The sequence below is a fragment of the Heptranchias perlo genome, chromosome 2, assembly GCF_035084215.1.
Source record: "Heptranchias perlo isolate sHepPer1 chromosome 2, sHepPer1.hap1, whole genome shotgun sequence".
In the NCBI taxonomy this organism is placed as follows: domain Eukaryota; kingdom Metazoa; phylum Chordata; class Chondrichthyes; order Hexanchiformes; family Hexanchidae; genus Heptranchias; species Heptranchias perlo.
Window position 1 is genome coordinate 98,753,501 of NC_090326.1, and position 25,799 is coordinate 98,779,299.

Below are 25,799 nucleotides of genomic sequence, written 5' to 3' on the forward strand. Positions count from 1 at the left end.
TTCAATGAGATCATGGCTGATCTGTATCCTAACTCCATATTCCTTAATACCCTTGGCTAGCAAAATGTATCAGTCTCAGATTTAAAATTATTAATTGAGCTAGCATCTATTGCTTTTTGTGGGAGTGTTCCACACTTCTGCCATCCTTTGTGTGAAAAAGTGTTTCCTAACTTCTCTCCTGAATGGCCTGGCTCTGATTTTAAGGTTATGTCCCCTTGTCCTAGTTTCCCCACCAATGGAAAAAGATTCTCTCTATCTACCATATCAATTCCTTTCAAAATCCTAAAAACCTCAAACAAATCACCCCATACCCTTCTATATTCCAGGGAATACAAGCCTAGTTTATGTAGTCTCCTCATAATTTAACCCTTGGAGCACTGGTAACATTCTGGTGAATCTGCGCTGCACTCCTTCCAAGGCCAATGTATCCTTTCTAAGGTGCAGTGCCCAGAACTCTACACAATACTCCAAATGTGGTCTAACCAGGGCTTTGAATAGCTGTAGTAAAACTTCCTCCCCATTATATTCTAGCCCTTTAGTTATAGAGGCTAACATTTCAATAGCCTTTTTGAATTTTTTTGTATCCAACTACTACATTTTAGTGATCTGTGTACATGGACCCCTAAATCTCTTTGGACCTCCACTGTTCCTAGCTTTCACCATTTAAAAAAACTCAGATCTATCCCTTTTTGGTCCAAAATGGATGACCGCTCACTTACCAGCGTTGAAATCCATCTGCCACAGTTTTGCCCACTCACTTAATCAATGAATGTCACGTTGTAATTTTATGCTCCCATCTACGCTACTTACCATGCCACCAATCTTTACGTCATTGGCAAACTTGGATATATTGCTCCCTCTTATGTTATCTAAGTCATTAATAAATATAGTGAATAGTTGAGGCCCCAGCACAAATCCTTGTGGGGTACAATCAGTCACTTCCTTCCTTTCGCCATCATCTCTCCTGGGCCAGGTCCACATCACTTCTACCACCCTGCTGGACAACAGTTTGGAGGACGTGTGATGCCTTGTAAGGCCACTTCTAATGTATCTGTCAGCCTGTTTAAGGCGGCAGAATGTTGTTCACTGAGTCTGCATGGCCATTGTCAAGGTCTGAATGGACTCATTTGTAAGTCATGCTTGAAGGTCGATGAAGGCTGCCATTCTCTCCATCGCACACATTCCCACACTTACCTGTGTCCCAATTCCACTAATGCTGGAGGTGCACTCCTCCATCCTCTTCGCTATTGTGGAGAGTATTTGTGGCACATCTTCCAATCCACACGTTCCCCTCCAAGTCACACACCATCCCGACTTGGAAATATATCGCCGTTCCTTCATTGTCGCTGGGTCAAAATCCTGGAACTCCCTTCCTAACAGCACTGTGGGAGAACCGTCACCACACGGACTGCAGCGGTTCAAGAAGGCGGCTCACCACCACCTTCTCGAGGGCAATTAGGGATGGGCAATAAATGCCGGCCTTGCCAGCGACGCCCACATCCCGTGAACGAATAAAAAAAAAAAAATCTCGCAAAGATGCTCCTGTCCCTTCATCATTCTCCTTTTCAAGGATGGCCCCCAGGATTCAGCATCTGCGTCTAGCTGAGCAGAGCCTCGAGAGGAGTGCGCCCCTCCATGTGGCCCTGTCTGCTTGTGCTCACTTATGTGTGGTAACTCACCAGGTGACAACGCAACTGACTGACTACTAGGACCCACCGATTTGTGAGTATCTGTGCAGATGCATTGCTCACTAAGATGTGATGGTGCGCCCTCGGAGGCAGGGAGCTCCTCTGAGGAATCGCCCTCTTACATAAGAACATAAGAAATAGGAGCAGGAGTAGGCATCCGGCCCCTTGAGCCTGCTCCGCCATTCAACAAGATCATGGCTGATCTTCTACCTCAATGCCATATTCCTGCACCATCCCCATATCCCTTGATGCCTTTAATATCTAGAAATCTATCGATCTCTGTTTTGAATGTACTCGATGACTGAGCCTCCACAGCCCTCTGGGGTAGAGAATTCCAAAGATTCATCACCCTCTGAGTGAAGAAATTTCTCCTCATCTCAGTCCAAAATGGCCTACCCCTTATTCTGAGACTGTGACCCCTGGTTCTAGACTCCCCAGCCAGGGGAATCACCCTCCTTGCATCTACCCTGTCAAGCCCTGTAAGAATTTTGTATGTTTCAATGAGATCACCTCTCATTCTTGTAAACTCTAGAGAATATAGGCCTAGTCTACTCAATCTCTCCTCATACGACAATCCCGCCATCCCAGGAATCAGTCTGGTGAACCTTCATTGCACTCCCTCTATGGCAAGTATATCCTCTCTTAGGTAAGGAGACCAAAGTACTCCAGGTGTGGTGTCACCAAGGCCCTATAAAATTGCAGCAAGACATCTTTACTCCTGATCTCAAATCCTCTTGTAATGAAGGCCAACATACCATTTGCCTTCCTAATTGCTTGCTGCACCTGCATGTTAGCTTTCAGTGACTCATATACAAGGACACCCAGGTCCCTTTGAACATCAACATTTCCCAAAAGCTCACCATTTAAAAAATACACTGCATTTCTGTTTTTCCTACCAAAGTGGATAGCTTCACACTTTTCCACATTATACTCCATCGGCCACGTTCTTGCCCACTCGCTTAGCCTGTCTGTATCCCCTTGAAGCCTCTTTGCATCCTCCTCACAACTCACATTCCCACTTAGTTTTGTGTCATCAGCAAACTTGAAAATATTACATTCGGTGCCCTCATCCAAATCACTGATGTAGATTGTGAATAGCTGGGGCCCAAGCACCGATCCCTGCGGTACCCCACTAATCACAGTCTGCCAACCTGAAAAAGACCCATTTATTCCGACTCTGTTTTCTGTCTGTTAACCAATTCTCAATCCATGCCAGTATATTACCCCCAATTCCATGTGCCCTAACTTTGTTCATCAACCTCCTGTGTGGGATCTTATTGAAAGCCTTCTGAAAATCCAAATACACCACATCCACTGGTTCCCCCTCATCTATTCTACCAGTTACATCCTCAAAGAACTCCAGTAGGTTTGTCAAACATGATTTCCCTTTCATAAATCCATGTTGACTCTGCCAAATCCGATTACTGTTTTTTTTTTTTTAAAGTGTCCTCTAACAATATTCTTTATAATCGATTCTAGCACTTTCCCTACTACTGATGTCAGGCTAACAGCTTTGTAGTTCCTTGTTTTCTCTCTCCCTCCTTTCTTCAATAGTGGGGTTACATTAGCTACCCTCCAATCTACAGGAACCATTCCAGAATCTATAGAATTTTGGAAGATGACAACCAATGCATCCACTATCTCTATAGCCACCTCTTTCAAAACCCTGTCACTTCTGTCTTTGAAGGGCCTGGAAGAGAACAGAAAGCAATATTAAGAATCACTACAGATGTAACGTTGCGATGAGCATATTGAGGTGTACAACACGTCACTTATTAATAACATCAATTCATGTTGTGTGCGATGAACGTTAAAGTTCTATCACCAGACGTTTGTGGGGTGCCAGCTTCGGTGTCCCCGAGGGACAGGCACTCGACCGTGCGGCTAAGTTCCAGCGTCTCCTCCCCTGCCTCTGTGAGGACCACTATTTGTGGCGGCTCTCTCCAGTCCTCACCCTCTCCCTTGCATTCTGAGCTCTCTTCTCCTACGAGGGGAGAAAGTACAGACAGGTGAGTGTGTGAGTGAGGGTGAAGTGGTCAGCCAATGAATGCACTGCTTTGGGTGAGGCTGACCATGAAGAAGATGCATTAGAGGGTGAGTATCAGACACATACATCACATTGCATCAGGGATGGGGTGAGTGATAGCAGTGGGTTCACAAATGGGGAGGTGAGGAAGTGCACAGAAAGTGAAGGTAAGTTGACGATGGGCCTTAAGTGGGTGTGAGGAGTGAGGTGATGGAATCGGCTAGTGATGAGCACCACAGAATGCAGGTGAATCAGTAAGTGTACTCACTTTTGCTGACCTGGTTAGGTCATTCCTACACTGGACTCAAGTGCAGGAGATGTTTCTGCTGCTGGTCACCTCCTCTGCCACCTTGAGCCAGACCTTCTTGGTGGCAGAGGCAGGGTTCTTCCTCTTGTCCGCCGGGTAGAGTGTGTCCCTCCTCCTCAGCCCAGCCAGCAACACCTCAAGTGAGGAGTCACTGAACCTTGGCGCTAGCATGTTCCTCTGCTGCTCTATTTCTATTAATTCCTCCTTTCTCCAACAAAAGCCATCATGCAATGGCCCTTTAAATACTCCAGCTGACAGCATGTCATTAGGGTGCGCAGTCCGCCCGCTGTGCAGCTTTCAGACGGCAATCCCGGAAGCCACATTAGGTCACGATTGCGTGGAGGAAGGTAGAAAAATTTTATTTGGGTTTCCCACGCGCCCATTGACCACTGACATCCTGCTACCATGATAAAATGCGGCCCATGGTCTCAACATTGATCCTGAGCCAGGGTAAGAAACAGCCATTTACTGCAACACAACTGTCTGTCTTTTAGCCATCTCTGTTTAACTTACCATCACGTCTCCTTTTATGCTATTTTCTCAAATAATTTCTTATGCAGTAATTTTCAAATGCTATCTGGAAGTCCATACAAGTTATATTTACCACATGTTCAAACTTCCTCCCCCATTTATGCTTCATTATTCAGTTAAAAACTATCAGATTATATAAAATTATACTGGTTATATAAAAATATAAATATGGCACACGCACAAATCAATGTGGCATGGACTCTCGATTTCCTGCATTTGAGTTTCTGTATGAACACGAGAGAATTTTTTTAATGCAATTTTTGTCTATTTCCAACCAAGGTGTATTAAAAAAAACCTCTAAATACACTTCAGTTGCAGACCCAATTTTAACAGCTAGTGATGTTTTCTTTCATCAATCAAAAATATTTTGAAGTGTTTTGATTGCTGGGTTTCTTAAACATATTTTTTCTGTTTTTCCATAAATTCAGTATATTACAAATTTCTTACTCACCAAATACTCAAAAAGCTCCTCGTTTGTATAGGCAGGTTTGGAAGTATTTGACCTGTACGGTTCAAACTAAAACCCAACAGAAATGAAAAAAGGCTGATGTGAGAAATTACAAGCACCAAATGCATAAAATACACTTGAAACAAACTTTGGACGCTAAGATGTCTGACACAAACATCAAAAGATGTGTTGGAAATTCATTATTTTTTTTAAATAGAAGAACATAGTCACTTATTAATTAGTACACAGCTACTAGACGGTGTCTGTGTGGACAGACTATTTGAACTAGATAGGTTAAGGAAAACGAGGAGTCATGCATATAAGCATTGAATTAGGTTAGACGTCAGAGGGTTATCAACACTTGGAATAAGTTGCCAACTTATGCGGTGAGTGCGTATTTGCTGTAACAGTTCAAAAAGGAGCTGGATGAGTTCCTTGCTGTGGCTAATCTCAATGCGTACAAAAGGTTGGTGAGATGCTGGTACATACACTCATGGCCACTGATTTCCTGAAGTTGTTTTGATCACCTTAGGGGGTTGGAGAAGAATGTCCCAGATTTTCTTTTGCCTGAATTTGCCAAGGTTTTTTTAAAAAAGGTGTTTTTTGCCTCTCCCAGGAGATTTCATGACTGTTGGTGGGAGGGAACACTGACGGCCATAATGCTTAGTTGCGTTGTGTCTGTTTGGGACAGGATCGATGCACCGGATGATCTTTTTCTGACAATCTTTTCATATGTTCGTATGTATTTTGCAACGTTAGCAGTGGACCAGATCCCAAACCTTAATTGATTTAGAAATTAGAATGCTCATTCAAATACCATTTTAGCAGGTCTACTACCAACATTCCCAAATTCAATGGGTGTCATGCGTGTAAAATTACAATGCAATATGTGCCAATCGACACAGAAAACTTGTGCACATGCACAGGGCAAGAGCTCTAATCTTTAAAGATATACAGTGCCAAGTTCAACAGGTTCCATTTCTTTACTCTTCGAACATTCTGCGTGGCTGCTGCGCATGGGTCTTCTAATTGCCAGCTTTATTTTTCTTTGTGCAATTTTCTGGCACAACATACATACCTAGAAATGTTCAAGTATGTTTTTTGTGGACATCAGGTGAGAACCGTGTCAAAATTACTTATGATCCCCCTCCATTGTTAGCTAACCAACACTCAGAGTCCTGATTCAAACACAGAGTATGGATACTGCATTCACAGACTGAAGGTCTGTTAGTACTTACGAAACCACGCCCAGCATGAGTCACTGCCTTCAGCAATTTGGGGAGGGGGTATGATTTAGAAAATAATTTGTAACAAAAAGGATTTCCACTTAATGGCAACAATTAACTGCTTTGGGCTGGCACTAAAATGAACCGCACTCAGAAGCCACATACAGCAACTTACCTCACTTTGCATCCAACGATCATCAACATCTGATTCTTTGCTGTAATCGTTCCGATAGTTCCTAGGCAAGAAGAAAAATTAAAATTCTTTGGAGCTTCAAAATTACCAACTTAAGAATAAACTTGTTGGAAAAGATGATCTGCTCTCAATTTGAATCAACTAAATATATAACTATCTGCCATACCATACAGTTCCTAAGCAGAAACTGATGGAAATAAAAAATTCAACAACTTGCATTTATAAAGCATCTTTAATATAAAGAACATCCCAAGGTGCTTCACAGGTGAACAGAACATGGATGCCCAACCAAGGAGTGAGAGATTAGGAGGGTGAGCCAAAGCTTGGTTGAAGACTTGGGGTTTTAAGGATGCTTCTGCAAGGAGAGAGAAGTGGCACGGTAGAGGGGTTTAAGGAAGGAATTCCAGAGGTGTGACAACCAGATTGTTGTCACCCAGGACCCAAATAATGGCTACAGTATTTAATTTTAACAATGTTGGTAAGCCCTCAATCGAAGTTTTTATATTCTTCAGAAAGTGATATTGCCCCCTAACATTGATTACCTCATCAGTTCTCCTCTCCTGTATTCATCTCCAGAGTCTCGTATGATGTCTCCGCTCCAATCCATATTCAGGGCTTCTTCAGATTTTATATTTTTCCTCCAGTCATCTTGCATAACCTCTCCAGCTGATCTGTAATCTTCAAAAAGCAATATATATGAGGAACTCTATTTAGAGATAACATGGCAAACCAAGTGTTTCTGTACATGGAAGTCAGAAAAGAGGGCAAGAAAATAAAAGAAAAATTGACAACATTCTTAATGACCTAACAAGTGAACTTTTGAAATGCTTCCTGCAATGAAGTGAGGTCGGTACTGGGTGAATTGGAATATTTTCTCAATTTTGCAGAGTCGACATGAAGCATTTCTCGAATAAGGAGGAGCCAGATGCAGATGTCCAGACTGTTAAGAAAGGGGATTAAGCAAGAGTTTTTAAATAAGATCCTAAGTACAAAGATAGTCAAAGATAGGGCCACACGAGGATGAAATCTTGTACTTGAGATGAAAGAATAGCTTAATAAGCATTTTGCTTTTTCTTTTTTAAAAAAAAAGAGGAAGGTAAAAGTGGAGTTGTAGGTATACCAAAGTAGGACGTACAAGAACTTACTTACCCAGAGAGTGGTTAGAATGTGGAACACGCTACCACAAGGAGTAGTTGAAGTGACTAGCATAGATGCATTTAAGGGGAAGCTAGATAAACACACAAGGGAAAAAGGAATAGAATGATATGCTGATAAGGTTAGATGAAGTCGGGAGGGAGGAGGCTCATGTGGAGCATAAACACCAGCATGGACCTATTGGACCGAATGTGCAGCACAGGAACAGGCCATTCTATGTAATTCTATTTAACCATTATTGAAGATAAATATTCAACAGAAAACTGTATTAAATATAAGTTAATGGGGCTCAGAGTAGAAAAGTCATCAGACCTAGATTGTATGCATCCCAGAATACTGAGGGAGGTTTTGGAGAAACAAAAAAGGTAATAACCATAATTTTCCAGAAATGTCTAAACAGGGATTATGCCAAAGGACTAGAAGGTGGCAATAGCTGCACCCCTGTTCAAGAAAAGGAAAGGAAATAAGCTAGAAAATCATAGCCCAGTTAGGCTTAGCTGTTAAATGTAAACTTCTGGAGTACATAATGCCAGTTAGAGAATACTTAGAAAACAATGGAATAATCAGTGGCAACCAGCATGGATTTTAAAGGGTAATTCATGTTTGACTAACTCAATTACATTTTTCAAGAAAATCACAAGTATATAAAGGAAATTTGGTGGATATAGTATATACGATTTTTAGGAGTTTCATAAGTTGCCTTACAACATTTGTTGCAAAAGTTATGGCACATGGTATTAAATGGAATGTAGCTTCAATGACAACAGAGATGGCAGAGAGTATAAACAAATGGAGGTTTTTTGGATTGGCAGGATGTGGCTAATGGTCAAGGATCTGTGGTAGGACCACTTCTCACCCATTTATTCATATGATCTACACACAGGTACAAAAGGAAAGATATCAAAGTTTATTGATGATGGCAAATTGGGGGCATGGAAATCTGAGAGGAATACAGAAGTGACAAGTTAGTGTAGTTGGCAGATGCAGTTCAGAGAAATGTGGATGTTGTATATTTAGGCAAAAACAGTGAGATGAAATATGCCCTAAACAGTGGAGGGTCAGAGGTCTAAGGGTACACATACAGAGATCTCTAAAACAGGAATGCAGGTAAAAAAGATCATAAGAAAGGCAAAGGGGATTGTGTTTTATAAGTAAAGTCAAGGACACTATGTTGAATTTGGTTAGGTTGCAGTTGGAGTGTTTTTCTCCCCCCAGAAGAGGTTGCCAGCGCGGACTCGATGGGCCGAATTTCCTCCTTCTGTCCTGTAACCAATGATTCAGTGACAGCAGTTTTGAAAAGTAGGACAGTACCTGATGAGAGGGAATAATTTACAATGTCAGCTCGCATGGTAGCAAGGAAGAAAAGTTAGGTGATCAGCAGTTTAGTGGGAATGGGGTCAAGGGAGCAGGTAGTGGGCCGTATGGACAAGATGATTTTTAAAAATTCGTTCATGGGATGTGGGCATTGCTGGCAAGGCCAGCATTTATTGCCCATCCCTAATTGCCCTAGAGAAGGTGGTGATGAGCCAACTTCTTGAACCGCTGCAGTCCGTGCAGTGAAGGTTCTCCCACAGTACTGTTAGGAAGGGAGTTCCAGGATTTTGATCCAGCGATGAAGGAACGGCGATATATTTCCAAGTCGGGATGGTGTGTGACTTGGAGGGGAATGTGCAGGTGGTGTTGTTCCCATGTGCCTGCTGCACTTGTCCTTGTCCTTCTAGGTGGTAGAGGTCGCGGGTTTAGGAGGTGCTGTCGAAGAAGCTTTAGCGAGTTGCTGCGTGCATCCTGTGAATGGTATACACTGCAGCCACGATGCGCCGGTGAAGGGAGTGAATGTTTAGGGTGGTGGATGGGGTGCCAATCAAGCGGGCTGCTTTATCCTGGATGGTGTCGAGCTTCTTGAGTGTTGTTGGAGCTGCACTCATCCAGGCAAGTGGGGAGTATTCCATCACACTCCTGACTTGTGCCTTGTAGATGGTGGAAGGTCTTAGGGGAGTCAAGAGGTGAGTCACTCGCCGCAGAATACCCAGCCTCTGACCTGCTCTTGTAGCCACAGTATTTATATGGCTGGTCCAGTTAAGTTTCTGGTCAATCGCGCAGATGGCATGACGGAAAATCAGAGAGAAACTACAGAAAGATGCAGTAAGGCAGGGGGAAGCCTTGAGGGAGGTTGAATTGAATGGCGGTACAGGCTCGAGTGGCTAAATGGCCTACTCCTGTTCCTACATTCCTCATCAAAAAGGCTGACTGAATGTTGGCCTTTATCTTTAGCTGCTTCATATCCCTCGGTCATAAGCTGACGATTCCAGTGTTCAGCTCCATTCACATTTCCTCCAATAACAAAACAGCCCATGACAGGCTACAGCAGGACATGGATACATCCAGGCTTGGGTTGTTGGGTTGATATGTCAAAAGCAAAATACTGCGGGTGCTGGAAATCTGAAATAAAAACGGAAATTGCTGGAGAAGCTCAGCAAGTCAGGCAGCATCTGTGGAGAAAGAAACATAGTTAACGTTTCAGGTCGAAGACCTTTCGTCAGAACTGGAAGATGTTAGAAGAGTTAAATTTTTTTAAGTACAGAGCCAGGGAAAGGGGGGGGGGGGGGGAAGGAAAGACCAATAGGGTAGAGGGCACGAGTGATTAAATGACAAAAAGGATGATGTTGCAAGGCAAGGAAGGTGGTTAAGAAACAAAAGATTGATCAGGAGTAGCTGTAAATGACAGGAGCAAAACCATTACCAGCACGAGCTGACCAAAAAAATGGGAGCAGTGGTAATGATCTGAAGTTATTGAAATCAATGTCAAGTCCGGAAGGTTGTAAAGTGCCTAAACGAAAGAGGTGCTGCTTCTCAAGCTTGCGAAGGTTTACAACCTTCCGGACTCTACATTGATTTCAATAACTTCAGATCATTACCACTGCTCCCATTTTTTTGGTCAGCTAGTGCTGGTAATGGTTCTGCTGCTGCCATTTACAGCTACTCCTGATCAATTTTTTGTTTCTTAACCTGTCCCATTATCACCTTCCTTGCTTTGCAACATCATCCTTATTGTCATTTAATCACCCGTGCCCACTACCCTATCACAGACCTTCACTTTTGTTCTTTCCTTCCCCTCCCCCTCCTTTCCCTGGCTCTGTACTTGCTCAAAAACTTAACATCTTCCAGTTCTGACAAAAGGTCTTTGACCTGAAATGTTAACTCTGTTTCTTTCTTCACAGGTGCTGCCTGACTTGCTAAGCTTCTCCAGCATTTTCTGTTTTTACTTTGGGTTGATAAGTGGCAGGCAATGACCATCTACAAGAAGAAACTCAATTGCCTTCCTGACTTTCAACAGCACCACCATCACCAAAATTGCCCATCAACATCCTGGGCCGCGTTTGGGGGGGGGGGGGTGCGCGGGAGAAAAGAGGGGGTTACCAGTGACCAGAAGTTTAACCGGACGAGCCATATCAACACCATGGCTACAAGAGCAGGGCAGAGACTGAATCAGTTGACTGAACTCCTCAAAAGCTTTTTCACTGTCTACAAGTCTCAAGGCAGCCACTTGATTGGGTTCAGCTGCAAAAATACAAGAAACGTGACATTTTCCAGGACATAGCAGACTGCTTGATCACCACTACTGACAGTGGACTCAATATGTAGCTCCTCCACCAGTGTACTGTGGCTGCAGTATGTACTATCTAAAGGATGCGATGCAGCAACTCGTCAAGCTCACTTTGACAGCACCCTCTCCTGAGCATTATCACGAAAGCATCACCTCTATGTCACATATTTTCATCTTTGCTGGGTCAAATTCCTGGAATTCCCTACCCAACACCATTGTGGGAGCACTATTACCACAAGGACTGCAGTGGTTCAAAATGATAGCCCATCACTACCTTCTCAGAGCAAACAGGGCAATAAATGCAGTCTTGCCAGTGTCACCAACATCCCTTAAAGAAACAATGAAAGAACTTCTAGTTATATAGTGCCTTTCATGACTTTAAGACTACCCAAAGCGTTTTGCAGCCAATGAAGTACTTCTGAAGTGTAGTTATTGTTATAATGTAGGAAATACAGCAGCCAATTTGCACACAGCAACGTCCCACAATGAAATAAACAACCAGATCACCTGTTTCTATGCGTTGGTTGAAAGATAAATCAGGAAAACTCCCCTACTCTTCTTCGAATAGTGCTCAGGGATCTTTTACGTCCATCTGCGAGGGCAGACGGGGCCTCGGTTTAACATATTATCTGAAAGACTGCATCTCCGACAATGCAGCACTCCCTCAGTACTGCCAGTCTAGATTGTGTGCTCAAGTCTTTGGAGTAGGACTTGAACCCACGATCTTCTGACTCAGAGGACAGGCTGAACAAAGAAAGGGAATTGAAAAAGTATTTGAAAAGGAGTTATAAGAGGACATGGGGAAAGGGCAAGAAAATGGGATTAGAGCAGGGCGCTCCAGTTCAAGAGCTAGTATTGGCACAGGTGTGATGAGCCAAATGGGCTCCTTTCTGTGCTGTCATTTCTAGTATTCCTCTAATAGACTAATGAATAAAATTGTTTGGCACAACTAAGCTATACTGACCAGAAGGTTGCAGGTTTGATTCCCACTCTGTGTTCAATTAATTGATCTCAACAGTTGGGAAGTTACAATTGCTTTGGCATCCTAGCCGTGTGCAAAGTGGATGTATGGCAAGAACAGGATAAAATTCAACTGATGGCTCCGACACCAAACAGCTTGCTAGCATTCACTGTTTCAGTCAATTGGAAGTCAAAAACAGAGATGTGTATCCAAAAAAAAGCCACAAGTTTTTAGGCCTTTCTATGTTACAGCTCGATACAATTTAGATTCTTGGACAGTATTGCCAAAATTGAGTTTCTGGTGTCATTGGTTGTAGAGAGGTTGAGTTATTCACTACTGACAAAGATAAAGAACATTGCCTAGAGTAAAAATGTCAGAAGTAGCCCAGGCCTGTGCGTGACAACTATACTGGAACATTGGACACTTTTGTTTGAAACTAAATTCAAACCAGATGAAACACTTTCTTCACTGCAGGATCCAAGAGCTTTGTTACCACAAAAATGTTGTTCTCCAATTTTTTCCCTCTTCTCTTGAAGATAATCATTTATTCTGGGGTACAGTCAATGCTCGGCTATGATGCCCAAGTGCGAGCCTGGACAGTGTGTGTGTTGATCAGAGGGAAAAACACAGCTAAGCCCAAATCGATCTTTGCTCGAAATCTAGAGATATACACTTACCAGCAGTGCTGACCGAGAGCAACAAAGAGCAGGTAACTCCACCTAATTTCTTTTTCTAGCCCAGAGACACAGGCAAATTCTATCACTACCTTAAGGAATGGTCAGCTAGATCAGTCAGGTATCAATATCAAATTTGATACCTTTGCAATCTTTTACATCTAGTCAGTATCATACAAGATGTCAATAGGGGAGCATCTCTACATGTACAAGTGCTAAAATTTTGTTAATCATCCTACCTTGAGAACGTGGCATTCTTGATTCATAGGAACTTGAACTTCCCATGTTAACATGCTGACCAAAACCACTTCCAAAGTTTTCATGTCTTGAAAATTTGGAATCCGACTGGCCATCTGAAACACCAAAAGCAGAACGGTTATGAAAAGGCAAATATATATTTCAAATAAGTTGCTTGTACCAATCAGGATGTTGCTTCTCCAACTTAGTGCTCAAACCTCATGAACGATCTTACCTTGTGACCGTAGCATTCTTGCATCATAGGCATTGAAACTTTCCATGTTAACATGCTGACCAAAACTTTTTCCAAAGTTCTCACGTCGTGAAAATTTGGAGTCTGAATGACCATCTGAAATACCAAAAGTAAAATAGTTGTGAAAAGGCAAATATATTGTAAATAAATTAATATAATTTTAATTTATTGTATTTACAGGTTGTACAAATTAGGGATACCTACACACGCTAGTGAAGAAAGCAAACCAAAACATCATGATAGCTCATTTGATCGCAACCTTTCAAAATGCAAATCTTGCAGTCTTTCTTCAAATAAGTCCAATGTCCTGGCCTCAATTACCCTTCCTGGCAATACATTCTAGCCGTCAATCACCCTCTAAATAAATGTTGCCTAATCTGTTCTAAATTTGCCCTGCATAACACTGAACTTGTGCCCTTGTTTTGATGCCCAGCTATTTCTGAAAATACTGTGATGTGGAGATGCCGGTGATGGACTGGGGTTGACAATTGTAAACAATTTTACAACACCAAGTTATAGTCCAGCAATTTTATTTTAAATTCACAAGCTTTCGGAGGCTTCCTCCTTCGTCAGGTGAACGATGTGCTGGACTATAACTTGGTGTTGTAAAATTGTTTACAATTGAAAATACTGTTACAGGTTTGTTTTTTCCATCATATTAAGTATCTTACATATCTCTAGAATATCCGTTCTCAGATGTCTACTTTTGAGGCCAATAATGTCATTTCTCACAGCTCTTCCCTGACACTTGGCAATCAACCACAAGGCTCTCCTTTGCACCGCATCTAGGGCCTTGATGTCATGGTGACTAGAACTACATGCAGTATTCCAAGGTCTTAGAAACATTCTCAATCTAAAGGCTAGAAAAGCCAATAAATCTACCTAATCTGCCTTCTTGCTGCCCTAGTAGCTATATCCAATAATGTCTTTGTCCAATTTTACTGTGGAGATCAAAGCTACTTCCACCTACAAACTCCCTCGGTAAGCTTTTCCAAAAACTGACTGTCCTCTTTATCTAGGTCCCACCCGAATCTAACTTCTCAGTTTATATTTAGGTCCCCTAATTCTGCTGTCTGGTAATAATTCAAATAGCCTCAACTGGTCCTCTTCATCCCAAAGACTTAATAAATTATATTAATATCAATTATATCATTCTTCTCTTCTCCATTGAGAAGAATCCCAGTTCTTTGAGCTTATGCTCATGTTTCATTCTCTAGTTCCTTTATTATTTTTTTTTAAAGAGTTTTTAAATGGTAACTTTTATCAGCTCATCTATATCCTTTCTGTAATGTGAGTTTCTAGAACTGCTCCTAATACTCCAGGTTTGATTTGACTAAGGCCCTATTTAGTGGCAGGATTACTTAGCCTGATCTACACCCTATTTCCCTTTTTATTCTACCTATCATTTCAGTAGCTTTTCTGAGAGCAGCCAGACATTAGCTCGATGTCTCAAGGGATATATCTACCATGACTCCCAAATCCCTTTTCTGATATGTCTTTGTCTGCATTTTTCCATTAATCTTGCAATTCCCATTTATTCTGTATCCTTAAGTGCAATATTTCACACTTAGACATTAAATTGTATCTGCATTATTTGCTCATCTCCCAAACAGTCTAAAATCCCTGCAGCGTGTCCCCATCTTCAACCGTATTATGTTATTTTGCCGTCATTTGCAAAACTCCAAGATAAAGCTCCCTTCCAGATTATTTTTGAAAATGTTGGCATACTGGTCCAAACAGGACTCGACTCATTATACCCCTCCATTCAGAATACCTCCCATTTACAGACCCTTAATTTTCTATCCTAGCCACGATTCAATCCAACTTAGCATGCAGCTGCAGTACCGTGTCTGCTAATTTTCTGAGACATCTCATTAAAGGCATTATGAAATTTCAAATACATTATCTCCTTTACCTGCATCTTTCGCTACTTTATCAAAACATTTTATTAAGCTGCTCAATCATAATTTTGCAATTGCAGATCCTTGCTGGTTCTTACCAATGTGTTTATATCTCCCAAGTGCTCCACTATCACTACCACTTGGTGCTACTGCAACCCAAAGACACTGAACTGGTGGCAAAACGGTGACCAGGCAAATTTCAAATATGTATTTATAAAAGACCTTAAAAAGAGAGGTTTTTCATAAGATTTGAAATGCAATGGATCTCCCTATTCATCATAGTAACCAAAAAATAAAAACTACATTTATTTGGCAATGTACAAGATAAAAGGTAAACAGGAATCTTTCCAGCTGTCTAAGCATTGAGTACAAGCAACTTACAGTTATCTGCAGCTCTTTTTGCTGCAGTGTTCCCTCCAGAAAGTTCATTTGGGGCCTCATCTAGGACAACCTGAAATTCACATAAATCAATGTTTTAGAAAAGAGCTAGTTAGTATCAACTGATCTTCAAAAAAAAATCTACAGGTCAATGAGCACATCCTCTACACACCACTGGAGTTGAGCCAGGCAAGGATTATCTTCACTACCTCAAGTGCAGGGGCATAGACCTGAGTGTATCTGGCACACAACTGGTTTAGCCACCAGTCACCAGATCTGACTGGACCACATCAAGCTGCACTTTCCTCTGCCAAAACCACTCACTATTGTTGGTCTCCAGGACAAGAGTAAACTCTTTTCTTCACAACCAACTATCTCCTCAAACACCCCACCCCTGTCCCCTCCACCCTGACCAAGTGTGAGGAACTCTCAGACTTCATGGTCACTAAGCTACTTTACCACTTCCCATTGCCCACCAAATCAAACCTCCCCAAGGTTCCTCCATGCCCTAACCCTGAACCTGTGTCTTTTTCTAATTTCTCTCCTATAACCCCTCATGCCCTCTCTGAGCTCATCTTGTCCATGAGACGCAACTCTTGCTCCCTTGATCCAATTTCCACAAAACTGCTGACCACTCATCTTCCCTTCTGGCCCCATCCTAGCTGACATTTTAAATCGTTCCTTGTCCTCAGGACTCTATCCCTACCTTCCTCCCTAAAGTTCTCATTGTTTTGTTTAAATACCTTCGTGGCCTCACACTCGTCATCTCTGTTACCTCCTTCTGTCCTACAAACTCCCCCGCCACCCCCCAGAACTCCCTGTTCCTCTGACTCTGGCATCTTGTGCATCCCCTTCCCTTCACCCCAATGGCAGTCATGCAGTCAGCCTCCCCAAACCTCTCTATCTCCCTTTAAAAGCCACCTCATTGACCAAGCTTTTAATCATCCCTCTTAATAGCTCCTTCTTTGGTTCAGCGTCCATTTGTGTTTGATTACACTTCTGTGAAATGCCTTGGAATGTTATTCTATGTTAAAGCAGCAAAATAAATGCAAGTTGTTGTTGTTATTATTGTTGATGAAACCACACAAGCAGTGTCCTTCAAGGCACTAACATTGGGTAGTGCTGCCACATGCGGTATCTGAGGTCACCATTACATAAGCCCCAAGGATGCTTCAAAAGTAGCAATTTATTTTTGATGAATGCCTAAATACAAATGGGATTAAAAAGCAAACTTACACACTAAAAGCATTGTCAGATAGAAATTCCAAGTGTGGAAAATGTCCTCTCAGAGAATTTAAACAACTTACACACAAGATAGTCACTTGGCAGAAGCAGAAGAATGGTGTTTGCCTGATACGGGGGAGGAGAAGGAGGCGCTCCCAGCCACCAAGACAGCTTATCCATGGCAGATACATTAAATCCAGATAGCTGTACTTGTTAAAGGTGAGGGTTGTTCATTGTTGTACATTTCAGTCTGTATGGTGAAAGTGCTCGTACAATGCTGTTAGGTAGGGAGTTCTGGGATTTTAATCCAGCAGCAATGAAGGAACAGTGATACAGGTCCAAGTTCTCAATGTAGGTGTAGTCAAGGCCTATCTGTATTTCACTTCCAGACGGCCTTTATAAACCGATGCTACAAGTCATGGAAGACTCAAGTTGCTGCAAAATGAACATGAATGGAGCAGAGTTTCAAATGCAGGTTAGTTGCAGTAGATATTTCAGGATGGAGAATGCATTAAGATTTAGCTGCAAATCACTGCATGCATTTCTTCGACCTGATGTCAAGAGTTTGCTTTGTGGATAGCTTGCACAATGTCAGTAAGGTGTCCACTGCAGATAAGGGACTTTGGCCAAATAATTGTTCATATCAATAACCAGGCCCCCAACTGGATCAGGATGCGGGATCCAAACTAATAGTTGAGAGAGTTCTGTCAGCTGCCGGGTTGAGAGATCAGCTTAGCACGCTTCAGCACCAGGATGTCAGAGAACTACAGTTTACTAAAATCACCTTAGCTCTTCTACTCTGATTTTTTGTAGTTTAGAGATTAGGGGAAATGAATGCAGAAACATTTATTTCCAGAGGAAAAAAACATCCAGCTGACTTGGTTAACAGCTCATGATCAGACACAAGGGAGGTTGTGAATGCTTGATATGAACGAATGTATCAGGTAACTGTGATCCCAGATGACGTTGTGGACTGACTCAGTATGAATCCTGCACTTCAAGGATGAACTGCCAATTAACAGAGCATTGGTTGTTGTGTTTGCTTATTATTACCCAATGATTCGGCACCAACTAGCAAACAGTATCATATTTTGACAGAAGGACTAAGAGCAGGTTCTGGCCTGTTTGATGTACAGGATGCTATGTTGTCTATCGACAAATGCACTGACCTGCTCTGTATTACAGCCTGAAAATATCTGCTCATGCCTCAAGCCTGTCAATACACCAGGTGAACTTATCCACAGAACAATATGCCCAAAGTCCACCCATATAAGGTGCAGTTGAGGATGATGGATGTAGCAGGAAATTCCAGAAACTATCTTCCTCTTGGGATTACCATTTCAGATCAAGAACAGAGGCTTCTCTTCATTGGCTGGAATTGCATATTGCAGGGAGATCTCTGACCGAGCAAGTTGAACTGTCGAGATCTCTGTTGAGCACTGCCGACAAAGGGTGCACGACGAGACCAGGCACAGAAAGGTAGAGATGTTTTGACCCCTCACCAATTGCTAAAGGACTGCAAAGCAGTCTGGAAGCAAGACGACTTTTTCCATGTCTTCTGAGGCTCTAGATGAAACTTCCCAGTTGACTATGAAACAAAGCCTGTGGATTTTGGCGAGTAACTGTCGATTGCTATCGTGGCAGTCTCTCAGAAGCCAGCAGTCCAAGTACAGGTATTTGTGCAACTGTTGAAATATGGCTGTGGTGATGGACAGTCATTTTGTGAACGTCTAAGATGAGCAGAACTGAAGTAGAACAATGGAAACTGGCAATTCTAACCCTGGAAGTTGAACCAGAGGTATGTGTGGGAATACAGAATGGCGACGTGAAAGTGAGCATCTTTGAAATTTATTGCTGCTAGCCAGTTTCCACAAGGCATTGCCTGACTACCTTGAGGCAGTATCATCAGGTTTTCTTATTTGAGGAATGTTTACAGTAGAGAACCAAAATATGAATAGACTATGCTGTGAAATCTGGAGTCAGCCTCAAAATGCAGAGAGTAATCCCATTGACAGTCTCCCAGACCCAAGCAGCTGATGATCTTGTTTCACTTGACTGCAAACAATTGCCCAGGTCTTGCATCGGCTGGGAAACAGTCATTGTTGAATGGGCGGATGGGGCTGGTCTTGGTTTGAAACAGTGTGCTGTTCTTTCTGGAACTGTACAATATCAGACTGAAATATGATATGATACACAAATCCAGAATTACCTGAAGCTCCCAACAGCACCTCCACTTTATCTCCGAAAAGTCTTATGCAATTAAAAGGGTATTAAAAAAACTGCTGCAGTTCTATAGCGACCCCCAATAAAAGCAACAGAACAAGTTCCACTGGACTATGGCTACGCACAACATCTGGAGTATGCACTGTATCCTGCTGGTACAGTGAGGGAGTTTGATGCTCGTCTGGAATCAGTAGAGCAATGGTTCTGAAGAGATACTTGGACAGTCTCTGCCACACCCCTAAAGCCTTGGTGCCCACAGGTAAGAAATTCTTGCCTGGTGGATCTGTTGACAAGCAACAGATTGGTGCTGATCCTCGCTAGAGAGACATGTAATGCATGAATCCAGTTGAAACAGCTGTTGGGTGGGTCAGGATTAATTTCCTGTAGTAGCAGTAATGAAATCAAAGGGAAAACAACCACTAAGTTGGCAGCAGAGCAGGTGTGCAGCAGGACGCCAATGGACTTGATAGGGAGTAGCCATGATTAACCACTAAAATGGCAAAGAATGGGCATGTAGAGTAGAAAATCGCGTAACAATTTGCCACTCTGATCAATAGACATATGCCACACTTAAAGTAAAGAACTGTGGCATGGGACTAACTGATACCAAACAGCACCTTATGGGGATTCATCTTATTCAGCACAGGCCAATGGAACCCAGGGATTCACCCAAAAGTTCAGATTAGCAAAGTGGGAATAGGTTGCAAAAATGTTTTGCTACAAATTTTACACATTTTGTGGGGAGTATGGATCAGCCCAGAAGGTGCTGTACAATGTGATGCCGTACAACACAATATACAATGCATGCATTTAACCTAGAACCTTAACTGCTGGTTTCACAGACACCAGCACACGGTGCTGGAATGGTTTATTACCCATCAATATTTAAGAAAATCTAGATGGTTACACCAGATATATTGAACAGGGTTTCACACCATTCCCGTTTTGGCAGTGCAGCATAACTTCAACAAAGTAGAAATATCAAAATTTCCTTGAAAGTGTTCTCCATTTTTATACTGCAAGTGATTTTAGAACAATTTTATTAAATATTATCTAACCAAAATTAGTTAACAATGGAGCAGCACAATCATTGCACAATTAATGGCAAGCTATAAATTAGGCTGTGCGTTTAATTTTATAGAACAGACACATTCTCCTGAATGATAAACATCACACCAAAAACAGCATTACTGAAGTTAGAGAAATGTAACTGTAACCACTAGTAACTGATCTGGTCAAGATCAGCACACAGGGAACTGCACACACTAACCTTTCTATGACCATTACATGGCAGGATAGCATAAAAGGCGATGCAGCAGTGGGATTCTGATATTCAGAACAAATTTAATTATGTATAATTATCTTGTCTGACCAAATTAAGGCACAAAAGAAATCTTTTAAAACATCAGCGTATTTACCTTAACCATTCCCCTTCCATCGATCTTTTCAATGAATGCTGCTTTTTCTTTAACTAGTGCATTCAATTCTGACTGCTTTAGTTTTGCTCCATCAAGTTGTAGTGCATCTGGATATGCCTTTGCCTGAAAAATTAAATGGTTATTACACCGATGGAAAGCCACATGCCTTTATAACAACCTCCACAGAATAAATTAGATGTTTGAGCAATTTCCCCAAATCTTGTTCTGGTGCAAAATTTTAATACTGTAAAAGGGTCAGCTCAGCATTAAATCTCTTCCAAGCACTTCCACTTTGGACAAATAAACAGCGTCGTGGTTTCACTGGCTCAAAATGTGTGTGTTTTTTTTAAATTTTAAAAAAAAGGTAATCCAGTATGTACAGTGTCACAGCTCATTTGGCATTCAATAAAAGGTTAGATAAATAAATAAAACAATGCGCTGAATGAATCAATCATTGTATGGTACAGCACAGAGGGCCACCATTCAACCCATCGTGCCTGTGCCAGCTCTTTGAAAGAGCTATCCCATTAGTTCCACTCCCCAGCTCTTTCCCCCTTAGCCCTGTAATTCTTTTCCCTTCAAGTATTTATCCAATTCCCTTTTAAAAGGGACTATTGAATCTGCTTCCACCACCCTTTCAGGCAGTGCATTCCAGATCATTACAACTTGCTGCATAAAAAAACGTTTACTCATGACACCTCTGGCTCTTTTGCCGATCACCGTAAATCTGTGCCCTCTTTAACAACTGTTCCGCCACTGGAAACAGTTTCTCCTTATTTACTCTGTCAAAACAGTTCATGATTTTGAACACCTCTATCAAATCTCCCCTTAACCTCTTCTGTTCTAAGGAGAACAACCTCAGCTGAGCTGATTTGGCAATATAGCTCAGCATTCTTTTGTTTTATTATGGCTCGGCAAAGACCAGACATGGTAAGTATCGAGTCCATCACTTCCAGATCTCTTTCGTCCTCTCCCCATGCCACAGCATTCACTAAGAATGCTAATTTTTTCTTCCAAACATGAAACACCGTACATTTATTCAAACTGAATTTCATTTGTCATAATGCTACCGAAGTGCAAATTTTGTATCTGTCCTTTTGTAGTTCCTGACTGCCTCACTTCTCTACTTGAATCCAAGTCATAGCTGCAGATTGTAGATAGGCATGCTCTGGCCACATCATGGGCCTGTTTTTAAAGTTACTGCTTTTGAAAATATGCAAATTGCTGTACATTGTAGGTTTTATACATAATAAAACTCTGATTTCACATAAGGCTTACCATATAATTCAGTCTGTGCTTAAAGCCAAGTAAGTGTGACATGAAGGAGGCAAATCCTCCTCGACAGTTGCAAAGTCCACAGAAGAACATTGGATCTGGTGACCCTTCAGTCTGATATTCAATCACGTAGTTCAGTCCTGTATAAAAACACACATTTCAAGCCTCAAAGCTTTTTTTTTAACTGGTAACTGCTAACTCAAAATTGTTTGGTCACAAGACAAATTTCACTTATTTAACTGAACTTAGAAAGTCTTAAAAAGAGAAAAAAGTGTCCAAAGTAAATTTTCGTTGCTGGTATGTTCATGATATGTAACCCTGCACCTGAAAGCAGTGTGTTTCTGGTCCTAGTCTGGTAGCTAGGCATGAGCTATTACACCTGTGCATTAGTGATCACCAGGACTTCAATTTCAATTTTTGTACAGCAAACAGAAACACGTAAAAGCATCCAATAAATTTGTAATGGGGGAAAAGTGTGGCATAATATACTTCAAGACTATGTCAATGGAGTAGCAAGCTGTAAGCAGATAGTGAGGTCCTGATCTGTGAGTCACTGTGGAAGTACACCAGACAGAAGCCCAACATTTCACAACAAAGAAAATAAAAAAGTTACTCTAAGTACCTTCTAGGCATCGTCCAACAATATCAGACAATGAGACCGAAAAGGCCATCCTCAACTAGAAACGGCAGGTGATGGAAAACGTTACACGATCCATTCAGTGGCCTCTATTCCTAGATGCATTGGATAGAAGCCGATGGAACTAAATCAAGGATGCAAACTGCAATCTGCTGCTGCAATGAGGCGATCCAAAGGAAGCAAAAATTCTGATAATCAACCAAGCCTTCCTGACCAGAGTTGATGGGATATGAAAACCCTGCTTTGTGGATATTATGGCAAACTTCACTTGCAGCATTTCTTGCTTCCAGTCCACTTACATGGGCTCCTTATTGAAGGGAAAGGTTATTTCTTTAAATTGCTAATACACCTAGTAGAAGCAATCTACCTTGGTCATTGCTTGTTGCTCTTGTCTATGCCCATTCCCAATAAGGAGGAAAGAGTACGACAAGACTGAGACACTCAAAATCCAAGGAATCCTTGTTGTGAATACCTCTAATGCTAGCGGTATGTCCAAAAGGGATCAGAAATATAGGAATAGGAGCAAGCCATTCAATCCCTCGAGTCTACTCTGCCATTCAATTAGATCATGGCTGATCTGTACCTCAACTCTATTTCCACCGTAGCACCATATCACTTGATATACTTAGCTCACAAAAATATTCCTTGGAAAACTGTCTTCACAGGAAACCTCCAACTTGACCAGAGAATGCACAGTGGTCCCCTGGTCAGCCAGAATCAAAAAAGTACTGTGCGCCCTGTCAGTTCTTGGATGAAATCAACTGAATTTCTGACCACAAACTTGGGTGTCAATCCGGAATGGATGCAGGAATATCTGCACTCCCTTGCAGTTAAAATGGCTAATGAAGGCTTAGTGCTGACTTCATGAGACACAGAGATTGTACCAAAGCATTAAAAAGTCAAAACTATTTACTGATTAGATATATTTATTCCTAGGATAATTCCAGTGATGAGTTATCAAGCACATTCGGTGACATTACTTCAATCCTGAAAATTTGTACTGTTTACATATTTTCAACTGAAAATAAACACTTAGATTTGTAACAGCAGGCACATTTATTAATTGAAAAAATATTAATTGGCATAGGATAAAATAATCTTACTTGAAACAGAAAAAAAATCATACCAATTAAAGGATCTTGTACACCCACATCTCTTAAGTGTTGTTCCAAAAGAGATGACCCATAGACATGTCGTGCATCAATTGTTGGTACGTTTTTTTTAGCTACAACAGAAGAACCCAAAATTAAACAGTGTATAAATAAAAGATACCAACTGACAAACCTAGTGCCATTCTATACAGCTGCACTATTAAAATATGCCATGTGGCTTGGAGAGATGCTATGTGCTAGCACGTGACCCATGGATAACCCTATATGCTTGCCAACAAGAAAGTGCAATTAATTAAATTTGATATACAATCCATAACCAAATATATGAAGCGGGTATCTTAACTAGCCTTTTTCTAATTTTGCAAAGTGATTTGAATTAAAGATCGAAACAGAACTGATAATCCCTCACTATTATGCTCTGGATTCTAGAGTTGCTGAGGTTATTGTTTGCTTCTCTGCTTCCATAATACTGATCTTGACTTGCAAATTCCCTTTTGAAAATGGGGTACTGATGGCAAGATAACACCAAAGATGGATTCTTCCGATTTGTTAGATGGGTGCCCTTTGGTGGAAACATCAAAGAGATTCTTCAAGTTTTTGCTTTCACCAAGGACAGAGAGGAATTTCATTTTTTTTTTTAAAAACAGTTCCACCTGTAGTTATTTATGCCTCTCGGGAGATTCAATAAAATCAGAAAGACTTCATGCTAGTTCAAAATGTGCATAATCAGAACAACTTAAGTAGGATAAATGGGCTGTTCCCTATTTTCTGTACTTCTATTAATGCAGGTCATTCATAAAAAAATGTCACTCAATTCCTTTCTGAAGGCTTAACTACCATCAACGTGCTATAACTCTTCAACCTGGAATGCAAATAGTTTCATGAGGCTGTGCAGTTGTGTTTCTTAGGAAGATGGTCATTAAATCATCATTTTCTTCCCAAAATACAGGGTTATACCAAGATTAAAATACATCAGTAAGTTAAAGAAATCGACTCAAAGTTACTGATGTCAAATGCACTTCCCTATAATGGCCAAGTCCAGACATACAGCACTAATAGAGGGGGAATGCCTTTTCTTGTGTTCAACATGCAATTTTACAAAACACAACATATTCAGTTGTTCAACTGATGTTGCCAAAGACATTGCTTCTGGTCGTTCCATGCAAAAGCTAGAGAATGCCAAAATAGTCTAATGGTGTACTATTCATTTTTGAATAAATTCTAATTTGTAACGACCATGATAATTTGAAATGGAGTTTCAGGTGTACACCAACAATTGCACCAGCATTCCGCTCCAAGGGTAGGATGTGGGACTACTCCAGCATTTGCCCAAACAAAAAAAAAATTCTAGTCCATAGAGGAACTGCAATAAATTAAAAGGAGATACGTAGTGACCAAATCAAGAACGAAGGATTACATACCTGATAGGGTCACCTTCATCCTGCAAATAATACACATCCTCCACACGTGGTAAAAGTATTGCCTATCTTCACAGATTCTGGGGCAATAGTGTGCTGAGCAAATACATACGCGATGCTACCTATAGTCTATACTCCTATGTTCTATAAAGCTCCAGGACTTGTGCAATTGTACCAGTTTGTTTTGACCTGAAGCTAAAATGAAAACTAACCACTTATGAACCTTAACAATGATAGCCTTCCAGAGTCTGCAGGATAGATGGGTGGCAATAGGGAAATGGCAAGGATGTATATCATTCTAAGAATTAACATGACCCATGTAATAACTTAAAAAAAAATCCACATCTTTCACTGAATAGCACTCTAACTGAATAAAGAGTATAACATTAGAAGCCACACCAACAGCTGTCAAGACAAACCTCCAAATGTTAAAAAAGCAATTTATATTTATATAACTCCTGATCATCTATTTTAGAAACATCTTGAAGCACTTCATTTACAGTGAGCTACAAGTCACAACAAAGCAAATTTCTCTGTCATTAGTGAAGTTGCTGGTATAGAAATGGGGATCTACAGTTTCTGGAGCTTAAGGACCCCCATCTAAATGGCAGAAGTGTGCAGCTGCAGGAGCCAAATAAGGCGTGCAAGATTAACAGAAGCAAATTTAATACCAGAATAGAAAATGCTAGAAACATTTAACAGGTCAGGTAGTATCTGTATAGAGAACAGGGGAGTTGAGGCTCTGGGTGTAGACACTTTTTTCTAAACAGTTTGGACAAAGGCTCAACACCTGAAACATCAACTTTGTTCTCTACATGCTGCCCGACTTTGCTAAGTATTTCCGGCGCTTTCTGTCTTTGTTTCAGATTTTCAGCCTCTAGTTTTTTGCTTTTTAGCAAATTTAATATAT

General features: G+C 41.3%; 1 protein-coding gene across 3 annotated transcripts in view; it reads right to left on the bottom strand.

Annotated features, from left to right (window-relative positions):
* Positions 1 to 25,799, bottom strand: part of si:ch211-197h24.6 (uncharacterized) — an 86,308-nt gene that overhangs the window by 27,127 nt on the left and 33,382 nt on the right. For all 3 annotated transcript variants that reach the window (XM_068004867.1, XM_068004860.1, XM_068004875.1), the window contains 9 exons: positions 23,486 to 23,584; positions 21,726 to 21,862; positions 20,448 to 20,570; positions 15,586 to 15,655; positions 13,286 to 13,399; positions 13,053 to 13,166; positions 6,962 to 7,097; positions 6,402 to 6,462; positions 5,004 to 5,069 (listed from right to left, as the gene is read on the bottom strand). In XM_068004867.1, the coding sequence (XP_067860968.1) occupies positions 5,004 to 5,069; positions 6,402 to 6,462; positions 6,962 to 7,097; positions 13,053 to 13,166; positions 13,286 to 13,399; positions 15,586 to 15,655; positions 20,448 to 20,570; positions 21,726 to 21,862; positions 23,486 to 23,584 (920 nt within the window). The remainder of the gene's footprint in view (positions 1 to 5,003; positions 5,070 to 6,401; positions 6,463 to 6,961; positions 7,098 to 13,052; positions 13,167 to 13,285; positions 13,400 to 15,585; positions 15,656 to 20,447; positions 20,571 to 21,725; positions 21,863 to 23,485; positions 23,585 to 25,799) is intronic.